This window comes from Calonectris borealis, chromosome 14 (genome assembly GCF_964195595.1).
Source record: "Calonectris borealis chromosome 14, bCalBor7.hap1.2, whole genome shotgun sequence".
Taxonomy (NCBI): domain Eukaryota; kingdom Metazoa; phylum Chordata; class Aves; order Procellariiformes; family Procellariidae; genus Calonectris; species Calonectris borealis.
The window spans coordinates 1,908,670-1,934,986 of NC_134325.1; the positions used below are offsets into that span (position 1 = coordinate 1,908,670).

The 26,317-nt window shown below is 45.6% G+C and overlaps 1 protein-coding gene across 2 annotated transcripts in view; it reads left to right on the forward strand.

The window, feature by feature from the left end:
- TSPAN4 (tetraspanin 4) overlaps positions 1 to 26,317 on the forward strand; it is a 453,873-nt gene that overhangs the window by 225,970 nt on the left and 201,586 nt on the right. The window contains exon 4 of one of the 2 annotated variants that reach the window (XM_075162965.1): positions 19,973 to 20,052. In XM_075162965.1, the coding sequence (XP_075019066.1) occupies positions 19,990 to 20,052 (63 nt within the window). In that variant the 5' untranslated portion in view covers positions 19,973 to 19,989. Of the gene's footprint in view, positions 1 to 19,451; positions 20,053 to 26,317 lie in introns of those variants that run through there. The other variant, XM_075162964.1, reaches the window with a different exon arrangement.

Below are 26,317 nucleotides of genomic sequence, written 5' to 3' on the forward strand. Positions count from 1 at the left end.
GGTCTCTGAACTCTAGGTGCTCTGCTTCATTCCACAGTCAGAAATTGGCCTTCGTTAGTTTTCTTTGAAAGCCAGAGTATACTGCTAAAACGTGGGGTGTGCTTGTGAAACCAGCTGAAGTGCATTTCTCACCTTTGCAATGTGATATATGGCTCCAGCACTGTGAGGCTATGAAGGCTTTCAGCTTTTTTAGCTCTTTGAGAAAAATGTTAATGGAAATTAGGGAAAGATATTTTTTAAGCTGTGTAAAGATGCGTTAAGTGGACCTGTTTGTGGTTCCTTTGTTTGCTGTCATGCATGCTAAAATATTACAGATGTGGATTTTAATAGAAGGTGGCTTTATTGCATATGCCTAAGCAACTACATTTGGAAATTAGTTCCTCTAAATCTCATTTGTGGTAAGATATGATTTATGCTGCCAAATATGATTTATTAAGTATGTCTTGATAAAGTGAATGGAACAAGATCTTTCTGGGAGCCAAAAAGATATTGATTTAGAATATAAGTGTCAGTAGCAAAGACAGAGTAAAAAAAGAGGAGCTGAAGGGTACATTTATTGATATATATATTTCATATATACTTTACTTGCTATAACATCTGCTAACAAAATCCACCTGACATGTCCTTATATTTTGTTGTATCCCTGTGGCAGAGCTTTCCTTTGGCCTTTTGAAAACGCTAGCTTGTTAGTGAATGTTAGTTTGTACCGCGGTACCTACCTACATTGCATTGTGCTTCCACATGCACACGTTAGAAAAGAATTCAGTGACTTCATCTGAAATAACTTGCAGAACCCCTAAACTTGATTATTAACATTTGAGTGATTGGTTTCAAAGATGTTTGCTTGCACCTTTTCAGCATAGATACCTATCAGCTATAAAAAGTGAACTCTTCCTTTGTGGAGACTTGGCATTGGCTGAAACGCAACTTGTTCCCTTCTTGCAAACGTGCTTGAATAAGTTGAGAGAGGGGCTGTTGGGAGAGGGAAGGGAGAGCAGGGCTTGGGGTGGACTCTCTGCTGTGAAAGGAGCAGAGAAGAGGGGAGCAATTTGCTCAGACCTTGGACAAGTGGGTCCAATGCTGTAGCTTTGCATCAGCGTGATGGGAATGCAGTGGTTGCCGCTATGGTAAAGCGGTATGTTTAGGAAACGCAAAGCTGTTCAGTACTGCGTGCCCAAATCCAGCGAAATTCTTGGCTCCGACTGTGTGGCTAGCAGCTCTTTTTGGTATGTAAGGTGTGATTTCTTTGAAGCTAAAATACTCCTCTGGGATGACAGTGTGTCTCACTCCTTTTCACTATCACCACCTGTCCATACTTTATTTCCCCATTTCTGTGTTGTCTTCCCCCGCTTATACTGAGTGCTATCTGTCAGTGACCTACTTTAGGACATGCCCAGATTACTAGAAATGTGACAGACCTCCATTTCCATTTGCAGACCTGTCTCGGAGGAATCAAGTCAATACATAGGTTGTAATATTTGTTCTGGCTGAAGTGAGTTTTCATTCAGCCAGTGTAACGATTGAGCATGGAGTAAGTAACATTGGAATGACTAGCCACATGTAATTGCTCTTCTAATAGAAGCAAAAAACACTTTAGTAAAGACTAGCAGTTGTTATAACGATAATTAACAGTAAAGTTGACCTCTTGCTCAGAAAAGCTCTTTCCTGGTATCCACTGATGCCATTAAAAAAAATCTTAGCATACGTTATGTATTGGTGAGTTCGTGTTCATGTTCCTTGTGCTCATAGTCAGATTTCAGGTTTGTGTCGGGTACCTCCTCCTCCTCATTATGCTGTTATTACTACTATCATAGAGCACGTGCCTCGCCAGTAGCGTTGCACTGATAGCTAGACACCTCAACAAGCTGGTGAGAGATGGTATAAAAAAAAGGGCTGGAGAGCAAAATTGAAGCACGGGGATTGAACGACCTGCCCAGCACTGGAGGTCTGTGTTAGAGGTGGAATGGAAACGTCGTTTCTGGCTTCAGTCTGAAAGCCTACTTAATTTTTAGGGAGAAAATCTTAGTCCTTCTTGTTGTTTCATCTGCAAAGTAGATTGACTCCCATCTTTCCCTTCCTTCTTCTAGCAAAAGGCCAGGTCCAATCCTCTCGTTCAGGACATCAGGAGGCACTTCAAGTTTTTCAAACTCTACAGGCTCAGTGTAGAAGGGCAGCTGTCAGTAAAGTAGCTGCAGATGTCTGATATTTAGCTATTTCACATCTACAGGGAGATGGCTTTAAATTATTCTCTAAATGAAGAAGTTTCTCAAAAGTTTGCCTCTGCGCTCTTCAGACTCATAGGTAGACCTCCCGCTGACTTCAGTGGGCGCTGGATTGGCCCACACAGGGAGAAGGAAAAGAACATTTGAATTTTGGAATAAACACTAGCTGAGCTGATAAATCTCAATAGCTTTCTCATTGCTATGGCTGCGTGGGTCCCTACCCCAGGGAGCCGTTCTGCCTCCTCGTCTCTTCTCATCTGCTTTAGGGCAACTTCCATGCAGTATTGCGCTGTGCCTCTGTCCTGGGCAGTCTTCATTCAAACCCTGCATCTTCCAAAAACACTTTGAAAAACATAAAACAGGGCTATGATGAACAACCTGATACAGAATGAACCATGGCATTCGGCAGCGATGGGAGGCTATAACAAAACATGTATTCAGCAGCAGTGTCCTGCTACCCCTTTGCCTGGAAGGAAAAATAAATCTAAAAGCCAGATTCTCAAATGAAGCTGGCTTGGGTATGTGGATTGGCAGGCAGCAAATAACAGTGTGAAGTGACTTCTGGCCCTTACTGGCTGCTCGTCTTGAGAGAGAAAGGAGCCAGCCGGGCTCCCAGATGGAGGAGCAAGAGGGGGTCTAACACCGCGACATGTGAGGTTCCTCCGTAGATGCTGAGGCCCGGCTGGCAGCTGATTCTCCGGCGAGGCTGGTGACAGCTTGAGGGAAGAGCATCTTACCTGTGCCATAGCAGCATAAACTACGTGAGTCGAGCCTAGGCACGCATAGCTCAACTGAATCAGAAAAACAGAGCCCCTACTCAGAGAAAAGGGGAAATGGAAGCAAATCCCGGGGCGCAGTTCAGAAATGCTGCTGCAGATATTTTTCACAGCAGCAACAGGAATGAAGAAGGCAGCATATACATGGGGGAGAAATACTTCAGCGGTGGTGCTTGCCTGAGCGAAAGCCTCTGCAATTTTAAGACAGTTGGCTGGGTTCTCAATTGGTGTAAACCCATCCAGTGCTTTTGATTTCCTTGTAGTTAAGTTGTTTTGCAGCAGCTGAGAATCTTGCTTATACATCTGAATCATGACTGAGGAGCGTGAGCCTCTGAGGCATTAATATCAAAACCCGATGGTTAATTAGCATATGGTGTTAAAAGCAGATCTAGTTTAAGTGAACAGCACTTCAATGCACCTATGTAGATAGAGATTTGATCCTTGATTCTAAAGAAGAAAGATGAGCTGGTAGGTCACGGCTCAACCCTGACGAAGTCCAACCCAAGAATAAAAAGTTTTAAAATAAACATAAAAACCATGAAATTACCCATTTCTCAGGGGTATCAGTGAAGTTCTTAAGATTCTGATTTTCTGTGAAAGTGTATACACTGATGCATGCTATTGCTATATATTCATCATAAGCGTACATACCAGAACCAACCTGAAACCTTCTAAAGGCCTGGGGCGTAAATCCCGTCAGGGAAAAGAAACTGCCAACTAATGTAGGCAATCATATCGGAGAAGACTAGCAAATTGCGAAGCAAATACTTGAAACATGTTTGCAATGGCTTTGTGAAGAGACAGAAGATTTTCACATGTATAGAAGGGAAACAGGCACCCAGCTTCCACTGAAACCCATCCTCACTATTTAATAATTTCCCTGATCCTTTTTCATAAAAAGCGATATACTGATAAAATGCAGTCATCTCACGGATGATCTGTAAATGGTAACGTAAGACTTCTAGTCACCGCTACATATACAGTAATTGGCTGCATTGAAAGTCTGCCTTGTAAATACAAGATCGTAGTTTATTTGTTGTGTAATGAATTGTTTCTTCTCCTGCGATGCCAAAAGCTGTTGTGATGAACGCTACAAAGTGCTGATTTACTTGCTGTCAAGTCACTCTGGTTATTTACTATCCTGAAATCCTTGCCTCTTCATCCCTTCCCTTTGCACACAAAGGGAGAAAACTGAGAAAGCGGGAGCCTTGTTTTCTTGCCCAAAAGAGGCGAGGGCTGTGCAAGTGAAGCTCTGCCTTCCGCGAGCAGCCGTCAGAGAAGTCTGCACAAACGGTGTGCGGCAGCAAAAGCCCTTGGCCAGAACTCCCCTTCAGCGGTGAGGCGGAGGAGCAGCAACCTTCGGGGCTGCTTGGAGTGGATACGTGGGGGATTTTGCATTTCTGGGTCCAGCTGGTGTCAAGGGTGCTGGGCCCGCTGTCGTACCGTACAGGGTATTGGCTGTATTTGCGGGGCTGCCTGTGACCTCCGCCCGGCGTGGTGTGACAGAAAGCGCCTCTTCCAGCCCCAGTGAGAGCAGGTGGTGGTCCTGGCTTCTCCTGCTGCTTCCTGGGGACCAACTGTAGTCTGGAAAAGACCCAAGTCCTCCTGATGATGGACGTGAGGTACAGGTGCGGTCAAATAGGTCCTTTTCCCCCAGGATCTTTCCTTTCCTTTGCCGTCGCAGTTGTGAAGCCTGTAGGGCTGTCTCCTTGGTGCTACGCTTTCGTGACAGCTCAGACTGTTGTGACAGTAGCACTGCCTGTTCCAGCGTTTCCCCCTTGAAAGATCCTTATTTAAAATCCTAGCCATCAAGCAGTCTAGTTAGCTAATTGTCAGAGCCTGTCATGCCATGTAATTAATTTTTGGACAGCGTTCAGATGCCTCTTCAAGAGCGTGTAAGGGTATGTGTGGAACTGCATCTCTTCTGCCCTGTTACCGCAAGAATTGACTCGCACTTCTTGCTGGTTCAGACAGAGCTGCAGACATCATTGCAGTCCGTTTGGTGGAGGATTTAAGATTAGGAGCTTCTGTAACCTGGTCCCACAGAAAAATCCTAGCTAACCTTGCTGCTAGTGCAGGGATTTGTTCACAACTGGCTGGGGATGACCAAGGGGATTCTTTTAGTCTCATCAACCTGCTGGTCGGAGCTTGCTTATTGTAGCCTAATAACTCTGTCCTGGAAGCACTGAGATGAGACAAGCAGCCCTCAAGTTAAGGTCTCTGGTTTAGATAGGAAGGGTAAGGCTTCAGCATCATGGATTTGAGAGCCCCATGCTGCTCACTACTTCTGATGCACAAACATCGTTGTTCGGGTAAGCAAACTCCTTCTCGTGCCTAAAGTGTTCATGCAGTGCAAAGACCAGCTGTCCCTGCCTCTGGCTGAGCGGGGTGGGAACGAGCCCCAGAGCTTCATTGATCTTGCGAAAAATAAAAAGTGCCTGTGTGTATACACACACGTATATATATTTTTTCTGGGAAAAATGCCAACATGCTGCTTCTAATTTTGAGACATTGCCATCCTGGGTGCAGTCTATTGAATTTTGGGGTTGTTTTGTTTTTAAAGCCCTGTTATAGAAATTAATGTCAACATGGAAAGTGTTTTTTTGTTTAGAGCGTAATAACAAAAAATCATCTTTGAGGTCCCCTAAATGCTCAAACATTATTGCAGCAGAATGTTTTGCTTTTAATCTCTGTGTGCAGCACGTCTGCTGTCCTGATTCATCCCAAGATTTCCAATAGCATTCTAGTGGAGGCAGAATAAAGCATGGCTCTCACTGGAGCCTCGCTTCTGTCAGAGCTCAGCTTGGTCAAAAAATAAACTTCAATCATGGCAAAGTTGTTGAAGCCAATTCCTTTGAGCTGCTCTCAACTGGGAGGAAATAGTCCTATAACACAAAAAAAAAAATCTTCATCTGCTTTCATGGTACCTCAAGAAGTGTAGACAAGCAGGGTTCCGGGACTGAAATGTTTCTGTTAGAGCAATGCAGACTCTGTCAACAGAGTCCTTCTGTGGATGAATAAAACAAAACACGCCAGAATTAAGCTAGTAAAGCCTTGCAGTGGCTTCTGAATCCACCCACTTCTGTTTGTCGTGCACGTCTCCTGCTAAATACTGGCTCCTGTGCCCATAGCTGTGTGCCTTTCTCTGCAGCCCCTTTCAGGACACGGGAGGCCCAGGTGAGACGGCTGCTGAGTTACCTACTCATCGCTTCTGGCGACAAGAGCTGCTTGTCTTGAAATTTCATTGCCTTCATCTAAAGGACCTCCTTTCTCTTGATTGCTCTCCAGCAACCTCTGATTGACCACATTTCAGACATGCCCGGTGACTCTTGGAGTTCCTTTTTTGCCTTTGATTTGTTTTAAGAGAGCACCTAGAAGTGCAGTTCATCTTCCTAGGTGGTAAGTAAAAAGGGAGGTGGAAGCAGGCTGTGCCCTGAAAAGTGCAAAATGTGGATATGAAAGGCAGAGGAAAAAAATCCTTTTCTCTGTGCTAAGAACTAGGGCCACAGAGAGATTTACAGCTGTGCCATATAATTACAGGTGGAGTCTGGCAGAGGGCCAGCTGAATTTCTGCAGTAGCTCTCACTGATACGAGGCTCCTGGTCTACCAGCAACGGCCTGTTCTTGTTCCCAGTAGGCAACGTCCTTCCCCTGTCCCTCACTGCTTAGTGGCTTTCAGTGGCTCCAGCCCCACGTAGATCACTTCCCAGCCAGCTTTCCCTGCCACTTGTGCTTCTCCACCACTTCTCAGGGGTTTGGGACATTATGGCCTCATGTACTGTTTTAGCTGTCTGTTTAGTAACAACCTTAACATTTTGCAAACTTGGATGCAAAATAGCACCTGGGCTCTGTGCATTGATCTAATAGGTGGGGCCAGATGGTTGAATCACAGAATCATACAGGTTGGAAAAGACCTCTAAGATCATCGAGTCCAACCATCAACCCAACACCCCCATGCCCACTACACCATGTCCCTAAGCGCCTCATCTACACGGCTTTTAAATACCTCCAGGGATGGGGACTCCACCACTTCCCTGGGCAGCCTGTTCCAAGGCCTGACCACTCTGTCAGTAAAGAAATTTCTCCTCATGTCCAATCTAAACCTCCCTTGGTGCAACTTGAGGCCATTTCCTCTCGTCCTATGATCTTGACATAATCTCTTTGAAAAGGGGGGTAAATCCCACCTGGTGTTTGGCAGGAGCAAGGGAGAACCTGCAAGTTGGTATTTCCCTGCTGGGGAAAGCAGCCGTAAGGGAACATTGCCAGGTTGAGCTCAAACCAGTTATCTTATTTTTGAGAACCACTGGGACTCCAGGAAGAAAAGGGGATGCTTTTGAAGTCGAGTCTGTCTGTTTATGAGTTTCAGTAAGCAGCAGAGACCAGACTGTCCTGAGGGCCAGGAAAAGGGGAACCTCTTGTGTAATTCCTCTGATCTGCAGGGTTTGTTATGTGGATTTTGTGATTTGTAGTTCAGGATTAAAAAGACCAAAGACCTTTTAAGTATGGATTTCACTCTGCTGATTGTGTCACCGTCCACAGCTGTGGAGCCAGCCAGCGTGCAGCAGACCCTTCATCAACTAATTAACTCGAGTTGTCAAGCTGCAATCAGTGAGCTGCTCTCATACTAAAATAATAATGATAAATTCCTCTCATCTGAAGCTGTCAGCTTCCAGCTGCACGAGGCACGAGTTTGCAGGATCTGTAACTTACTCCATGAAGGAAAATCAGATTTGCACCTCTGTCTTGCCAAAGCCAACTTCGGCTTGGTTCCCCTTCTAGCAGAGTTTGCCGTTGGAGGAGCAGCTAAGGCCAGGCCAGGATTGTGCCAGGACTCATAGCGGGGCTAACAGTTGCCATCAGACTGCCAGACGCAGCGTATGCAGCCGCGTGAGTCCCGCTCCTTTCACCAGGAGCGTAGGAGCGGAGAACGTGCGCCCTCGCTGTGCCAAGCCAAAACTGCTAGAGCTCGTGTTTTTCTAGTTTCTTGCTTATTGATAAGCCGATGTTTGTTGCTTTCTTTTGGGTTGCATTTTTTAAAATTTGTCTGAAATGGGTATGTTTCTGTTGAAATTCTTCCCGTGGTTATTTTGCGAGGCAAGGTGCTGCCCATTTCACTATCGGACAGGGTCTAGGACCTGGCTGAAGGAACAAGCGTCCAGAATGCCTTCGGGACCACCGGTCTGACCCACGGAGCTGGCAGGCTGGCAGGGAGCCCTCGCAGGCGCTGGTGGGGGTGTCAGCCCTTCTCCCTTCCCAGTTCTTGGAGCTTTAATGCCCTGTTACATCTGTCCTGTCATACTTACCATACCTATCTGTCTTAAGCAGATCAATAAAGAAATCCATTCCACAGTGGTGAAGGGAGTCCTGGATTCAGCCCCTCTACCTCTCTGTCTTGCATAAAAAAACGGAATGCCATCTCATCTGAGTATGACCAATTTATAGCAGTCCTGCTCACAACGATACCCAGGCATCAGTGGGGGCGGAATCTTGCTCTAAGATTTGCCTGAACTACGAGCAGTCAGACTTTTGAGGAGTTGAGATTGGAAGAGCACCTTGCAATGATTTCCGTGTGTTTTGGATCAGGCTCCAAACACAGTATGCTGTTTGAGCCAGGCAGTGAGTAGAAGTATCTTCTGGGTATTCTCACTTTTTGCTTTTGCAGATACATTCAGCATCTTGATTCTTGGCTTGTGCAAAGCAGCAGAGGTATGGTTTTGGCTTTGTAGTGTTTGATCCCTATAGGAATTGGTAGAGTTGTGTTACAGTTTGCTTAGCTTTTCTATTTCCAAGCAAAATGGAAGCAAACAAAAGTAATTATTTGTTTGCTTTATCCAGACAGACTTTGACCAAGGAATTTGTATAATCTCTAAGAAATAATAACTAGCTTTTACTGTAATGAATCTCTTTGCACAGTGTAAACATAACAAATAGAAATTAAAAGTACAGTTTACCCTACAGCATAGGTTGGGTGACACTTGTAAAAGGCTATAAAGCATCTTATTTAAAGTTTTATAGGTTCATAATTATGCATTATTTGAGAGAAATATCATTAGCAATACCAGAGCTATGCAGAAACTTAATATGGTCTTCAGATACCTGGAAATATGTGTAAAATAAAAAATGTTTCTAAGGAGGTCCTCTTTCCCCATCAAATAAGAAATCCTGTCTAAAGGCAGAAGCGCAGAATACAGAAATCAGGAGGGCTGGTTCTTCTTTCTACATTCCCTGCCATTTCTGAAAACCATCATGGAATAGATACCCTTTTTTTTTTGTGGAAACACTCCTAATCACTTTTCAGTTGGCTTCTGGGTGATTTGATGCGGAAATCATTTTTTAGTATATGAAACTGCCTTCATAAAAATCCCCGTAAATATAACACAGTAAACAAACTGCTTGGAGGTCAGACCGCAGAAGAGGTTGACCTTGCATTTTTAGTGGTTTAATGTATGCTAGGACTTAGATTTAGCAGGATTAAATTTTGCAAAGGTCCTGTGCCAAGTGTTTCTCGCAGAGTAGGAATGTCTGAAAGCCTAGTGCAAACCAACAGGAAACACTGAGCACAAACACTCAGGTGAAATTTAGGCACAAATTTGGTTTTGATTAAATCCAGAATCTTAGCCAGTGTGCGAAACGGGTGATGACTTTAAACAGATACTTTGGAAGTACCTTTTCAACGAGAGCATCTAAATTCAGGCACTGATTAGCTTTCATTCTTTATCATTAAAGCTCCAAGTTATGTCCTTATTTCTGTCCAAACAAAGCCCCACGATTAAAGTTAAATAGCATTAAGCGCCTTAATAAAAAGGGATGAGTTTCTCTCTCTTTTTTTTTTTTTAGACAACTTGAATTTGCTGAATTAGGGCCTCTGTATTATCTTTGGTAACTGAGTTTGGGTATGTTTTGCAAAAAGGGTATCACACCTGTGCTGCCTTAAAATACAGGTGCCTCTTCTTTCTGTGTAGATGTACACTTCCTTAGGGGAATGAGCTTATTTACAGATTTTGACAATGAAATATAAAAAGAGCCAGACTGTGGTGATGTGAACAAGTAAATACAGAGACATGATTTCCAGTGCAGGTGATACTTTTTCTTCCAAAAGAGCATTTTTATTTCAAGCATTATCACTATTACACTCACTAATACGTCTTTTAGGAGTGTAAAACTTGGGCTGTTGTTTTAAATTGTTTACCTGTATGTGTTATCTTTTCAAAAAAATATATTTGAAAGTATGTCTGCTGGTAGCACTCCTGAAGTTATTTTTGACTGTTCACTGTTACGAATGCTCAGAATGGCAAAGCAGAAAGCCAAAGCTTGTGCATCCAGAAATTTTTTTCTTTTTGATAGCAGAAGCTCCTCTCTTTTTGCTTGAATGGTTATAGAGATGTCAGGGATAAGAGATCCACTGCTATTTACTTTTACTATGTGGGATAATATAAGCCCTGTGATTCCTTACAACATCAAGAAAAGGAATAATAGCTGGTAACGTAACTTATAAAAATATATATGGCCAGCTGCATTTTCTTTGTACAGGTCCATTCCATTTAATATCAATATTTAATCATCACCTAGTGTTTTTGTTTATTATTCCCTTTCAAATACTCTTTTAATTTGCTGCAAGCTTTTTAATACTTCGGTTTTAATTTTAAGCTCTCTCCAGCACAGCTTGCATTGTAAGAAATGCATTGAGTTGGTGTGACGGAACTTCCATGTCGTAAAAAATAACGTCCGTTTGCTTATTCCAAGAAGCTGTTATCTTTCAATGTGAAAAGGACATCTATTGCTCCCTTAGGGGTTTTATTTTCAGTCCTTTTTTGGAAAAAGAAGTATATTTATCTTTAAGCTAGGATTTTGGAAGGAGCCTAAGGGAGCTAGGAGCAAATTGAGGTCTTTTGGCTGTGAAGAGAAAGTCACAGACCCAGCGATGCAGCAGCAGAGAGGACTTCTCCGGCCTGCCCGGGGGTCTTGGTGTGCTTGCTCGCATCTGTTGACTGGGTTGCTGGTAGGAGAGCTCCTCACCCCCATTCCAAACCACCTGAACCAACTTTGCTTCTTTTGGCTGAAGGCACCTCCCAGCCAGCTCTGCAGGTAGATCTGCGAAGCAGAGGCCCAACGATGTGTGCGCAGGGAGTAATTCCCTCCGCTACAGCAGCTGTATTCAGCGTCCAGCTCGATCTGCAGCCTTTTAAACACTGCATTTCTCATGCTTATGTACAATCCCACTCACGAAAGCATTTAAGTGTGTGCTTACTATTTAAGTACATGAATATCTCACTGCAGTGAAAACCGGGGTTGAGTACTTCGCTGAAACGGGCTCTCCGTGACCTGATTCTCAAAAGTGCTGAGCACTCGGGTCCCTGTGAGGTCAGTGAACGCTGCTGGGCCTTCATTGCTTTGGAAATGGAGCTGAAATATGGTGATATGAACTTTGCTTCATGCTCATATGCTTGCAAAACCCTAGCCCTGTTTTTAAGGATGCGAGACAAGAAGAGAATCCATTTTGAATCTTCAAGGAAAAAATCCATGAAGGTGTTAAAAGGCAGACACTAGTTAGGGAACATTAATGAATCTTTGCATTTTTTTTAAGTCATTGTTTTGTTTTGTTTGCTTCTGCTTTAAAATACCTGCTTTCACAAACCATCAGAACTGTGTAGTTTAAAGATTTTTGTGTCTGATTGATTGCTTTGTACTTGACAGAAAGATGCTGAGTACCGTGTGTGTGTTTGAAGTGGTATTTCTTTGAACGTCAGCTGATCTCTCAGGTTAGAGAAAGTAACCTGATTTTAAGAAAACTAGCACATAAATTGCATTTGTGCTGCTAAGACCTGCTGACACCGCAAAGATAGGTCTCGACAAAGATTTTCTTTGGGCCACAACTCATCTTGTACGGGGTGTCAGATGGATTCTTTATTTCTGTTCTTTCATTCTTTATTACTGAGGGCATTGGCAGAGGAACAGGGTTTCTGCTTCTCCAGGAGTTCAGTGACTGGCACTGCTTGTCTTTCATCTGCAGCAATAATCCTCTCTGTCCAGGACTTAAATACACAGAATTTGCTGGGGAAACAGGGAATCTCCTTATTTAAATTTTTTATTATTGGACAAAAGAAATCATTAGCAAAGAATAAGGTGACAAAAGCCCAGAAAGCACAAATGGCAAGGGAGCTCTGCGGTGCGCAGGGTTTTGGGGCCCAATCCCAAGTCATTTTTAAAGAGATTTTTTTTGTTTAGTCTGACTTGGCACCAGCTCTTCTGCATGCATGTACGCTCTCATCACTGTTTGAACGTGCTCAAAGATGGGTGAAGGAAATGCCTTCCGTGCGAGTAGTGCACGTACCAGTACCAGTGTGTCTGAATGCACAGGCAGAGGTGATGAAAACCGTTATGCAGATGAGAGCACGTAAAAGCAGTGAGGTTTCTGCAGAAGTAACTTGTGCACAGGCTTAAATAAAGAGCATTGCAAATCATACCCAAAATATTTTCTCTGTGTCTATGATTATGTTATTTCCATAGCAACTAATTATGCCATAAACCAAAGATCATGACTTCAGGTGGCATGTGAGCAGAAGGAGATGAGCTATTAAGTATTGAAGATCCTTTTTTTTCCATGCAAATTTCCTTATTTATAAAGAAAAAAAGAAAGAAAATGAAAAAAAAAAAGAAAACAAAAAACCCTGAAGTCTGCTATATAAATGAAATTGCTTCTGACTGGAATATTTTTTCAAAGTTTTGTTGGAGGCATCAGTAAATCTTTAAAGGTGTTGCAGGTACAACTATGAATATCAAAAGATCTTTGTATTAGCTGAGGAAATCTCTAGAACATCTGACTTTCTCCTCCTGCCCCTGCAATCCAGGGCTCAACCACTTTCCAGCAAATATAGCCTTTTACAGATACTGAAATTGCTAATGGACGAGCAAGGGCCCTGGAAATAAAAGGGAAGGTGTGGGATCTTCTTACGTATGCAATAAGTTTGAGGTTTCAGTAAACATGCTCTCTTCTGCTTGACTTGTTAAAAAAAAGAATCATATTTCTTTCTACAATAAAAGGTTCTTGAGAGTTCCTCAGCTTACAGCCCGATGGTAATACTACTTGACCTGGAGGACCTGCTGCCCAGAGTAGGACTGATGGTTGTTTGATTTACCTCTTTCTTAGGGGGCTGCTTTGACATGTCTTGCTTTTGGTTCAGGAACTGGCTTTACGGCTCCACGTCTGATCCACCCGTGCCTCTCAAAGCCTTTGGCAACGCATGACAGCACAGGCTCTTTGCACCACACAAATTTTTAGGAGAGAGCAGGATTTTGGGAGGAGACCCTTTGGTTGCTGCTGTTTTGTTCTATGTGGGCTGTCAGAAAGGGGGTTGACGTGCAGAGACACTGTCACCAGATTTCTCCATTGTTTAGCCTGTGGATGGAGATGCAGAGAAGTAATCATACAGCGCTGGCTCAACACCTAGGTCCCCCCATCATGTTATAGAATCACAGAATGGTTTGGGTTGGAAGGGACCTTTAAAGGTCAGCTAGTCCAACCGCCCTGCAATGAGCCAATCTTCAACTAGATCAGGTTGCTCAGAGCCCCGTCCAACCTGACCTGGAATGTTCCCAGGGATGGGGCATTGACCACCTCTCTGGGCAACCTGTGCCAGTGTTTTGCCACCCTCATCATAAAAAATTTCTTCCTTATATCTAATCTGAATCTCCCCTCTTTTAGATTAAAACCATTCCCCCTTGTCCTGTCGCAACAGGCCCTGCTAAAAAGTCTGTCCCCATCTTTCTTATAAGCCCCCTTCAAGTACTGGAAGGCCACAATAAGGTCTCCCTGGAGCCTTCTCTTCCCCAGGCTGAACATCCCCAACTCTCTCACCCTGTCTTCATAGGAGAACTGTCCCATCCCTCTGATCATTTTTGTGGCCTCCTCTGGACCCGCTCCAACAGGTCCACGTCTGTCCTGTGCTGAGGACCCCAGAGCTGGACGCAGCACTGCAGGGGGGTCTCACCAGAGCAGAGCAGAGGGGCAGAATCCCCTCCCTCGACCTGCTGGCCACGCTGCTGGTGATGCAGCCCAGGATACGGTTGGCCTTCTGGGCGGCGAGCGCACATTGCCGGCTCATGTCCAGCTTTTCATCCAGCGGTACCCCCAAGTCCTTCTCGGCAGGGCTGCTCTCCATCCCTTCATCCCCCAGCCTGTATTGATACCGGGGGTTGCCCTGACCCAGGGGCAGGACCTTGCCCTTGGCCTGGTTGAACCTCATGAGGTTCACACGGGCCCACTTCTCCAGCTTGTCCAGGTCCCTCTGGATGGCATCCCGTCCCTCAGGCGTGTCGACCGCACCACTCAGCTTGGTGTCATCTTGCAAACTTGCTGAGGGTGCACTCGATCCCACTGTCCATGTCATTGATGAAGATATTAAACAGTAGTGGCCAGGGCTGAGCAGAGACTGCAGACCTACGGCAGCGCGAGGCTGTCAGGTTAAAAATCATATTCTCACTCCTTTTTGCCTTGTGCTTTTAGTCATTTATATTCATGCAAAATGAATATACAAAAGCAAACAAATCAAAGACTCTGTCACAAGGGTTTTTTTCTCCTAGCCAAAACAGCCAGCCTGGCCCTGAACTTCGGTTCACCCTCCAGTCAGAAGAGGTAATGTTTCTCTTAGTCTTCGGAAGAGGTACATATTTTACAAAGCCTGCATCGCTGAATCAAACGTAACCAAACAGTAGCTGCAAGGAGTGCGCTGGGGGGGAGAGGAGGGATTGCTCGCTAGGCACGTTGCTGAAGAAGGGGACAGGCAGTGCCAGCCGATTTTGATTAATGCTTTTTTGTGGTGATCTCTGTATGTACATGAAATTAAAAGGTTAACCATTTGGAGTGTATTTATCAATTGATCACCCTTAGCTGATTGCAATGCTGTGGTGTGGAGCAAAGTTAATAACCCACAAAAAGCTCCCACTCTTGTAATATTTGATCTTAGACATTTTGTTCGCTGAAACTACTGGGAAAGACTGTCACCTCTCGTGCGCGTGCCTTTGCACACCCCCTGTTGCAGGACAGGAGCAGTTGTCACATACGTACCCTGCATTTGTGTAGTGTATTTCAGTAACAGCTTCTAGCAGGATTTTTTGAAATTTATTTCGTGGATCAGTTAACAGTTTTTATGAGATGCTCACAAACAGGCTACTGAGGTTATTTCGTTAGGAGGATGGAGCAGGTATGCGGCGTTCTGAAGACAGTGACAAGAGGCATTAGCAGAGGGAAAGCCAGTGCAACTGTTAAAGGACTAATGAGACTAAATTAATGAGGAGGTGAGTTAGTGGCTGCATTTTGTGTGACCTGAAGGGGCTGGTGTTTTGCGATCATGAGAGTTAAATCATGGAGCAGGAAGAGAAAGCAGTACTCAGAATGGATAAAAGGAAGGCCTGATCCAAAGCAGTATCGGAACACCCGTTGGCTGCAATTGATGGTTCCTTTGGGGCCAGAGGCGTCACCCACAGCGAGGCGTGAGGAGGGGAAGGCCTGGCCGTGGAACTGGGAAAGAAGCAGCTGGCTCTGGAAAAACAGGGTGCACCGAAAGAGAAGCCAAAGGCGAGCAGGGGCCCGGAAAGCAGCGCTCACCCAAACTATGGGGACAGGCAGGTTCTTTAGGGATCCTCGGTAGAACGTTTTGACACGTCAGCCATCGCTTGAGCTCAGAGTACACAGACAAAGCTCGCTCAGGCCTCGGCAATGGCGGTGTCCCGGCCCCGGGGATCAGGGCCCAGCGGCCCCGCGGGGCCGCGCGCTCTCGCACGTACCTCTTCCGCCGCGTGGTTCGCCCTGACTGGCCCGGGCGCCCGCGAGCCCTTTAAAGGAGGAGGGGGCCCTGAGCAGCCCGCCCGCAGGTAATGGCTGCCGGCCCCATCAGGTGGCGGAGCGGGGGCTGGAGCGGGAGCGCCGGTCACGGCAATGGGAACGACGAGGGAAGTGGGAGCAGGTTTGGCCAAGGGCGGTAGGAGCGTGGTGCGGGGCCCTTGGTGAGGTGGCAGGTGGGAAGCGCGGGCTGAAGAAGCAGGTGTGTGTCGGCAGGTGGGAACTGAAGCCGTGGACGAGGCTGTTGGGAGAAGGGGCGCGAGGGATAACTCAGTTAACAGATCTGCCGGCGATGCCCAAACCTCTTACAGTTTCTACCTATCGCCTGGAGCTCATCTGACGCGAGCGCTGCCGCTCCTCTTTCGGGGCCAGGGTTTCGGCTGGAGGCGTTGAAGGGTTACCGACCCTCCACTGAAAGCGGCAGGGACAGAGCTGTTCAGCGTAAGTGGTGGCGTGCCGCCAGAATCAATACAAACTGAGCCTCTGCGGGCGAGACTGCAGAGTGCTTGCTTCCTTGTGTAGAGGAATCGATAGGAATTGGCCACGGGATGGGACTATACAGATGCAGTTGGGAAGAGAAAAAGTAGATGGAAAGCTGAGTGAACAGAGGTCGCTAGGTCCAGGCTGTGATTTCAGGCTTAGTCATTAATAAAAAGTTTTGTGAAAGCTATAATTCACCTGCCCCTTCAGTCACCCTTGTGGACATAATGGCCCAGCGACACAATACTTCCGAGGTTTATTCTTCTTGGTTCATGTAAGTATTACTTTATTGTAACGGCTTAAATGTTGATACAAGTACCAGCATGTCCCTGCCCCTTTCATCCACTTTCCGCCAGGGATGGGCAAAAGTAGAGTACATCAGCCCTTCTCTTTTTATTGCTGTTCCCCAGTTCCCATGCAGGGTCTTACTCCTTCATATAAGCGTGTCAGCCTGCCAGTGCGATGTTGCTATCTCAAGGATTTCCCATTTAGGCTAGCAACTCTGACTCGGTTTCCTACTGTGGAAGATTAAAAGAATGATTCTGGAGCTGTATAATGCCTGTATCCCAAATGACTCTGTTTCTAATTAGTTGTTGATATTGGCGTGAGAAAGAACAGTGACGACTTGAGAGCTAAATTTTACACTGAAGTGTCTTTGAAAAGTTGTCATTTCAATGAGGTGTGCTAAGGGAGGGCGGTGAAAAGAGGCTGGGGTAAAAGCACCCTTTATTGTATGGGTCGTGTGGGACCTCTGCCTTCCTCATGCGTTTTTCTGCATCTGTCTGAAATATACCCACTGTGTGTTGATGTTTATTATTTTTTATTTAAAAGCAGCATTTAGAAACTCCCTTCCACCCCAGATCTTGGCTTTATAAATGATTCCACCCATATTAAGGACTGAATTCTCTCGGGAATTGCCTTAAGGAAAGGGGAAATCAAGTGATTTCTACCCCTTTTCTTATCCAGATAGCAGTAAGTGAGCTGCTTTTGAGCCTTCAGATGTCTAGTTTACAGTAAATATGCCAAATTGGCCTCTGTTACGTGCTTGCAGTACCATGGGCACCCTTGTTAAATAACGATTATCTGACTTGACACTGTTTCAACATAATCTGGGTACAGAGCTGTTTTTCTTTTTACCATTTAATATGGAGCTTTGCGCATAGGCATTTCTGTATACTGACAGGGGACATAGAAAATGTTTGAATCACCTTTGGATTTCCGTTGCCAAACTGGTCTAGTTGCCATATAGACAAGGAGGAAGATTGGAGGCAGAACTGTTTGGTGCCATAGGAAAAATAAATGGTGTGTTGGAAACTGAGACTGCGAACAGATCTGCTTGCATGGGACCATCTTTATGTCCTAGAAAGGAGGACTCCTTTCTGGAGACAGAGTTCATACTCTGCAGGAAAGGAAGGGAGGAAGGGTAGAAGAGCGAGCTCCATCGTGGCTATGACGTATCTCTGTTCTTAGAGGTAGGGAAATTAAAAAGTGGAAAAGTTAAGTCATCCAAAGTTGTTGAAACAGATGGCGCAGGAGTGATTACCCTTGTGTTTTGTGCTCAAGTTCTTTCTCTCTAAAGCTTGCACCAGGTATGCCCACACTGGGCATAAAGACTATAAATACACTATTTATAGTTTGCGGAGGAAATGAAGGGAAATAATTAGACTGTAGCTTTGCCGTTTGTAAATTAACAGAATTAGAGGGTGGTTTGCAAGGGTGAACTGCTCAGGCTATGTGCAAAACCAGCTCATTTCACTTTTACTAATTTGTTCTTTAATTAATTGGTGCCTACGTCTCTTGATTTGTGCTGAGACTGGCAGGATGCTTCATGCAAGAAACCTGTATTCTCTGCTGGGGCAAGGCTTTTAAAAAATATTAGCCAGCCGTCTTCTCACTTAGCTCCAGGAGCTTACAGTCAAAATCATCAGGCAGACGGAGGATGAGGGAGGGAAGGCAGAGACAGGCCGTCCCGTTTTACAGATAAGGCAGCGGCACAGACGGAGACGAAGTGAGTTACTCGCACAGGGAATTTAGGGCAAAGATGGTAAATGAGTCTGGCTTTCCTGAGTGTTAACACTGTAATCACCGCAGGTTCAGGCAGATTTTTCCTTTCTGAAAAAGTTGCTCGTGGCAGATTTTCAACCCTTTGCTGCCTGTGGGAGCAGCCAGGTTTTAGGAAGTGCTCCCCAGCGTACGGAGCATGGTGCCGGTCGGTGAGTTACCTGACGGGGGGAGGTAGGCTGCTGGAGGAGCAAATGAGCTGGCCATACATTTTGCCGAGCGATGATTCCGTGGGACCGAATGAATGGGGGAAATCCCGGTGATGGATCTGCAGCGGAACCAGCCAGCCTTCCGGCAGGGAAGCACGGCCTGTTCGACCCCGCTCCCCCCGAGCACCCCGGACGCTTAGGCGTGAGGATTTTTTGCAGGCGTTACTTATTCCCGTTTCGTTCGGCAGCGCTGCCTGTGGGTGCGGGCAGCCCTGCTGCAGCCAGCTGCACCCCAGGCTCCGTGTCCCTGCGGCCGCTCCGCCCCAAGAGTTCCGGAGCGGGCGGGCAGAGCCGGGCGGCCCGAGACCCGCCCCGGGCGGGGCCTCCCGCCGCACCCCGACCGCGGGTGGAGGCTCCTTGGCGCACAGGTGGGGGTGCCGGAGGGGCTGCGACAGGCGGGGGCGGGAGGGGTGCGCAGCGGGGCGGCCGCTTCGCCTCCTGGGCGGGCGGCGCGGGGCCGGGCCGGGCGGGCGGGAGCGCCATTGGCGCGGAGCCGCGGAGGAGTGGCGGCCGCGCCGTGCACGGGGCTGGGAGGCTGGCTCGCCACAGGCTCCCTCCGCGCGAAGGGGGCACGGGGATCCTTGAAGTGAGCCGAGCGTCTCGGGGCAGAGCGATGTGGCGAAGAGGAAGGGGCCGCGGGAGCTGCTTGCCTTTCGGATAATTCCTGCCCTCGCCCACGGGTCTTGTGCCGCGGCACTCTCTTGTCTGTGCGCGGCATGTGGAGCTGGGGTTTTATATGGCATTTGCGACCCAAGCGAGGTCACACTTCCTTTTTTTAAAATTCGGTGCTTTGGGTACAGTATATCTCTCTCTCTTTTTTTCTTCTCTGGTAGCGGGGTGGGCCGGGAGGGACGATCGTGACACCGGAGGAAATGTTTACTTGTGCAGAAGTCTTTCTCATGTGGAAGCACGCTGCTCCCTAACTCCTGGCTAAGCAGACTTCAGTTCACCAACTTTGCTGCCATACAGCACGTGTAACTCCTTGACAGGATGGCAGACAAAAGAACAGCTGGTGCAAAGCAATAGGGGATTCATAGCAAGGAGGAGAAAGAAAACCACAAACCTTTCAGCCGCACCATTGACATCCGACGACTGTCAGAGCAGCAGTTGCGGCAGGACGAGCTGAAGCCACCATGCGCAGGTCTAGCACCGATGAGTCGACCTATCACAGGAGCCCTTCCCTGGACAGCAAGGATTACAGTTTCCCAAATGGCGCCTTTCGTCGCTACAGCAGCATGTATGGTGGCCAGTTTGGGGCTGCCAGCAACTCTTTTTTTGGATTCCACACCAACCCAGGCCCTAAGGCCACCAAGGCTAAGTACACGTCCCCCAAGGGAAACAAGTACGTTGTCTTTTACCTGGATCTCTCGTTTATTTTTCTCCTAGAACTGAAGAGGTGCAGCATGGCTCACAACTGCCTGCAGTGTATCAAGTACCTAATGTTTGTCTTCAACCTTCTCTTCTGGGTGAGTACGTGTTTGAAACTGCGAGACGGTTGCATTTGTGTCTGCTTACTAAGATGGAAGTGAACTTGTTGCTGCTTTTGAACTTAGAAGTTTAAACTTGGAAGTTGAACAAAGTGCTGCCCAGGCTACCCTTTCAGTGGCCTCATTAATTTGTGTGGACAACCTACGGAGGTTTTCCTTCACCCTCTCATTTCCTGGTCTTCAGCTGTGTTTCAAAACCATGATACAAGGCAAAAGAGTGTGTTTATAGAAACCAGTTGCATGAATGCCTTCATCACTTTGTTCCAGTGAGAGCCGTACGCTGCTTTTGTTGCCCTGATCTTTCATTCTTGCGTGTGCTTGCCTCAAAAGTCATGCATAGTCTTAGAGAAATCACTGAGGCCATTCATGATTTTAAGGTCGAGCACATGCTTACGCCCATTGCTGTATCGCGGATGGCACACTCGGTACATCACAACATTAACGCCTGTATCAGGAGCCCTGTCCCAGTCAGTGATGGGTCCTAGCATTGCCATTCCCTCCTGAAGACATGGCTCTGACGGGTGGAGGGAGACCAGAGCCCTCCTGGCTTCTTCTGGGGCTGCTACTCTGTGGTAAGAGCTTATCAAACCACTACGAGGCATGTGTATGTCCCGTGATGGGACATGTGGATGTGCATCTCCACATCATCTTTTTAATAAATGAGGTGGTGAGGTGGCTGTCAATAGCAGAGTGGCTGGGCATTTCACTGCCATGAAATGGAGCATAGGCTGTGGTCGGAGACTAAAGAAGCTCACTGGGGGGTTCAGCTTACAAACGCTGTTTGTCCTGTAAAAAAGGGAGTAGCGTGATTGCTAGGGGAGAGGAGGAAGGGATTTCTAGTTCAAAGTCTCGCGTCCAGATTTGTATGTGGGAGGGTCTGTTGCGAGGACCTCAGGAGGTGCCTTTAAATGCCTCGTTCTTCCGGAGTGGTTTATTAACATGCTGAGGCAAATAAGGGGTATTGTGAAGTGACACCATTTCTGTCCTGGCACTTCAGGAGGGGGTGTGTGTTTGCAGTTGGATGTTACCATGTCCACATTACCGATTGTCTGTGCTCTCATGAATTGTCGGAGGTACACGGAGGGCTGCGAGTGAGATGGAGAGAGCTGTTCCCTAGTGTGTGCTGCTGTACAGCTGTTTAAAACCAGGCATGCTGCAGTGCTGGTGCATCAGAAAACACAAAGTGCAGGCAACTTCTGCTGACCTGAGTCATACCAAGGAGTCAGGATGTGATAAACTAGTGCAAGTCCACTGAATTGGCGTGGTACTAACCAGAGCTATGAAACACAAGGAGGGTGCTCTCTTTACACCCTAGATAAGCTGGTAGAAAGAGTGTTGGTAAGACTGCAGTCTGTCTTTCAACTCTGACTCTGGTTGCTTCTGCATTCCTAAATATTGTCTAATATTTATTGCAGCTTACTCCAGACTTTCTGAAAAAGACGAACACTATCTTTCTTTCTCTTTTAAGCCTTGTACCTCTACTGACTGTCCCTGGTTGAGATTATAGCACTGACAGCTAGTTGAAGTGTGTGCTAGAGAAATGCAATAGGATGCTGGCGTTAATAGCTCTTTTCAGGACTATGCATGGCACTGCCACAAAGGATACTCACTGCATTCTGATTCCTTTTACAATATTCATCTTCCATTGAAGCATATGCATCTGAGAAGAAGAGGTACTGCTGCAAGTAATGTGTATGTATTTACGAAAGCAAGGTAGCACATAATAATATATCTTTGGCATGCTTTTCAGTAGGAAAGCCTTAATCCTTTGAGAGAGAAGGAAAGGTTTTTGTCTTTCTCCTAAAACCATCAAAGCTATTCTCAAATGCTTGGAGGGAGAGAAAAGACAGGGGTCCCAAAAAGAGAGAATAACCAAAGGCCAACTGGGCTCTTTGTGAACTAAAGCATAGGAGCAGGGGAATGGGTGGTGTCAAATACTGCAGCACGATTTCTGTTTTGTTTCCCTTTCACATGCTACCTGCACAGCAGGAGTGATTGATGATGATCATGTCCAAACGAGGTTTGCACAGCATGTAGTTATAATAGATGCAGCTCTTCACCTTTTTACAGTGGAGAAAGTAACTAAAAAGAGATGGTTTTAAAAAGTACTGGCTTAAGCTGACCAATCTTTAGTAAAAACAGAAAAAAATTTCCATTTCTAGGATCAAAAATCTTGGAATGATTACAGGTTGATGGTGCTGCTGTTTTGTTTTTCAAGTTGTTAGTTATCTGTCATGTTTTACTTTGTGAAATTAAAGGAGAAGCATCTCTGCAAGAAGACAGGATTTCTCTTTGCGTACATGCTCACAGAAGTTTTGCTGTCTCCACCTTTCCCCTCCACCCTTCTCTAGGTAGTTAGTGAGTGACAGACAATGGTAAGTAGGAAGAGGAATTGTTTTTTTCCTGCTTTGACCTCCAAAGTTATTTCCATGTATAGAGAGCAGTCATTGCATTAAATGAATTAAATGCCTATTATAGGTTGCTCCTGCTTTTTATTCTGTTTTGAGCAAATGCTTTGATTTCCTTCAGAAATCATGTTTTCCTTTTCTTCTTCCTGTTCCTATTCATTAACTCCAGTCCATTTTGTGCATCCCTACAGCCTATTTCCCAGTACTTTCAGCTATCTTTCCCACAGCGTGGCAGAAAAATAGTCCTCAGCCCTGTGCAACTCTGGTGGGATTGGTGCTGCATTTCTGAGGAAAAGACCCTTTTCTTACAAGTCTGGTGAATTTATAGGAAACAAAATGTCAGAGACTTTGATTTTAGATGTTCCTGGCAAGCTTTATTGGATTAGGTGCTGTGCTCATCCTGTAAAATTTTTAAAAGCTGTCATATAACTCTGTGAAAACAGAGCAAATTTCTCCTCCCCTTTCTGGTGGTTGAAGGGAACACAAAGCTCCTTCACAAGTGTCAGAGGCTGAGCTACCTTGTCAGTGTTGGTGCTGAATCAGTCCGTTGGTACAGCAGGCCAGCAGCTATTAATGTAGAGAAAAAATCTGAAAAAATCTAGAATAGCTCTTTTCTCCATGAAGAGTCCTGCAGAAATCGCTCTTGGTGCATTTGCAACTACTCTGGGGTATTAAGGTACTGAAACACGGACAAAACATTATTAGACAGCAGCGCTGCTGCTCTGACGGGAATTGCCATTCCGAGGCCATTTCCTGGAATATTGCCAGATGCAGAGGAGCCATCGTTGTATCCCTGCACTGGTTTGTAAGCTCCCGAAATAACTTCTGTCACCTGATACATAATACTTGCCTGACTTCATTCATTTTTATGGACTTCGATTTTCTTTTGTTGAATTGCTGAACCCTCGAGACTAAAGATCACCTCAGATGATCCCAAAGCAGAATATTTTATTTCATAATGAAATATTTGTATTTCACTGTGAAATACCCAGGGAGGAACATTTGTTTTCCACATTCTGTCCTCCAAACATCCAGAATTTCTTTATGACAGTCAGTAAAATGAACTATTTTCTTTCTGTGCTTGTAATCCAAGGCTCTGCTTGCCTTCTCTTTTTTTTTGTTAAAAAAGGGTAGGATATATCCTAAGGGCTGAGAGAGTGCTATAGAAAGAAAAATGTCATCTCCTTAATCCCCCTTGGCTTATGCCAGCATTCCCACTTTCTTTGACTTCTAACTTACAAACCTCCAAGACTCAAAAAAGGAAATGCACAGAACTACTCGTGTTCCCAGTGGCTCTTGCTTTCCTTCAGGGATCCTGTGCTAGAGAAAACTAGCTAGATTGGTAGCAATTTGCCCGTCAAAGAACTGAATACCTGTATCTGACTCTTCAGGTAATGCTTTAACCAATAGAGCAATTCAGTAAAGCACAGATTTTGCAAAATACTGTTGTTAGAAGACAAGTTATAGAGAGGAGACAGCAACAAAAAGAAAGGAGACAAAGAAATTTATTATTTATCAAGCTTACCATTAATTGTTTCTATGCATGTGTCTCCTTTCCATTGTTAAAACATACTAAAGTTGTATGCACTATAAAGAAGTCCAAGTCTTCAAAATGAAGGCTCTAATTCCGGTGGGTAGGCTCCCAAAGACCCAGGGGAATATTCTCTTGTAGCTTGAAAACCTGGGAGTTGCCATCTGCTGGACACACTATGGCTGGGATGAGAGCTGGAGCTCTGCTTCCCACCTTCCTGCCTAAAGAGATGAGGCAAGGCACTTTGCTTTGTTTTGCCGTTTGGTCCATATAAAATTCCCAACGGATACAGCCCTGAGAATGATGTGTCTTGGCTTCAGTGACACAAAGTGCAAATCTGAAATGTATGGAAACACAGAGCCAGGGAAGTAGCCAGTAGCACCAGTGGATGCACTAGGATCTGTGTGGAAAACCCAAGAACCTCTTTAATCTGATTCCAGGAACCAGCTGTGGGTCTCTTGCTCTGGCTGTGCTGCTGGTGGTGGTTTGTGGACCGCAGTTGGGGAAGCTCTGCATTAATGCGTTCTGCTGGCCTGGTGCGCTAGTGATACTGCCAGCAGTCAATCTTTATTACTGGGATGTAAAGAAGGAGGGGGAGTAATGAAAATGAGAAATCCCTCATTACTAGCATAATTTTCCTTCCTGGCACTTCAACTTCAGTGGCACAGGTATGTCTTCTAAGAACTATGCAAATGTTTGTAATACCTGGAAGACTGAGTGTGCAGGGCAGCTGGAAAAAGGAATGGCTTGATCTGAAAACGCACCATGGGGCATTGGATGGTCTTTGAGTGATCCTGGCCAAATCTGGCCAGAGGGTGGAGGCAGAGAGGTGTCTCTTCATTTCTTTGTACCTCGTTGGGAAACCATCTGACATGATTAACTTGAGAGGAGAGCTGTTAGCGGAGCTTGTTCCCAAAGCTGGGGAATTTTGTGAGAGAAGCAGCGGATTTTGTTGAGTTGGATTCCTTGTCCTTCATCTGCATCCTCCATCAGTCAGATGAATGAGATTGATGGCTAAAACAGCCAGAAACTCTACAGATTGTTAGTGGCTGAGGACAGCAATCATTTTATAGTTACACTTGGCTGCAGTCTTAAGTTGGTGGAAAAAATATTACCAATAGAGCGGTAAGCCATTTTAAAAGCACCATCTCATCGTCATTATTTGTGCACGTTCTCCTCTGACGGGCAAGGGCTGCCACTCATCCCATGGAGCTGAGCTGCTCAGCTGGAGCTGCTGCATGCTGTTCTGCAGGGAAGACGTTCACATGTCTACCAGTTGGGTGGTGCTCTGAGAAGACAGTTTGATTAGAAATATGTCAGGCTGTGTATTTTCATATGTATAACAGGTGGATAATCTATGACAAAAATTTGATTAAACAGCAATACAGACTTTGCTTCTGTGTAATTAAAACATGGGAAGTTTACCCCAGAATGTAATTTTCTCTAACTGCCTCCGAGTCTCTGATACTCCTTTGTAACGTACCTCCTCCAGAAAGTGCTCAGTCTGATTGACATCTTATCTCTGCCTCTGACTTTGTGAGGGCTCTCTGAGGATGCATTTTTAAGGAGCATTGCTTTTAAAGAAAGGAGAGTCATTTGATATGGGAATTACAGACTTCAAAAAATGGCATTTCCGTGAGAAGCAGAGCTATTGAGGGCTGATATCAAGTGTGAGAGGGAGATGATTGTATTACCTGATGTCTGATTTATATGGGCACCAATTAGAGCTTTTCCCATAGCGGTGCTATTCATACAGTCTCTTTCCTGTGTGGATTCTGATATCTAATAGGGGTTGGGGATCATGCTGGAGTCTTATCTCCTAGTGAAGGCGTTGCTAAGGGCTACATTTGCTACCTAAATGCATACTTTCTGAAAACCTTTAGGAAGTTAATGACTTTGAAAGGGTGCATATCTGTCAAATCAGGCGAACGTGACAAATGGACTCATGAGTTATTTGTGGGGTATTCAGCCAACATGGTTCAATTTCATAATCTTCTTTTCCTTAGGAAACCAGGCTCAGAAGGCTCTTAATAGAGGAGAAAAAAATTGCCTTAAAGTTGACTATATAATAGATACCATCTTCAAATTGCTCGCCATGGGCCAGTTTCTGCTTCCGCTACTCACGACAAAGAGTGGCTTCGTTGCTTTAGGCGGGTTTGCTAACATATTGATAGCATTTTTGGCCATGAGTATTGGCAAAGAACTAAGGATCTTGCCTTCTAAGTTTTTCTGTCAGGTATATCCACTGTACCTAATTCAGACTTACGGGCAGTACAGAAACAGAGGACACCCATCAGTGGATAAA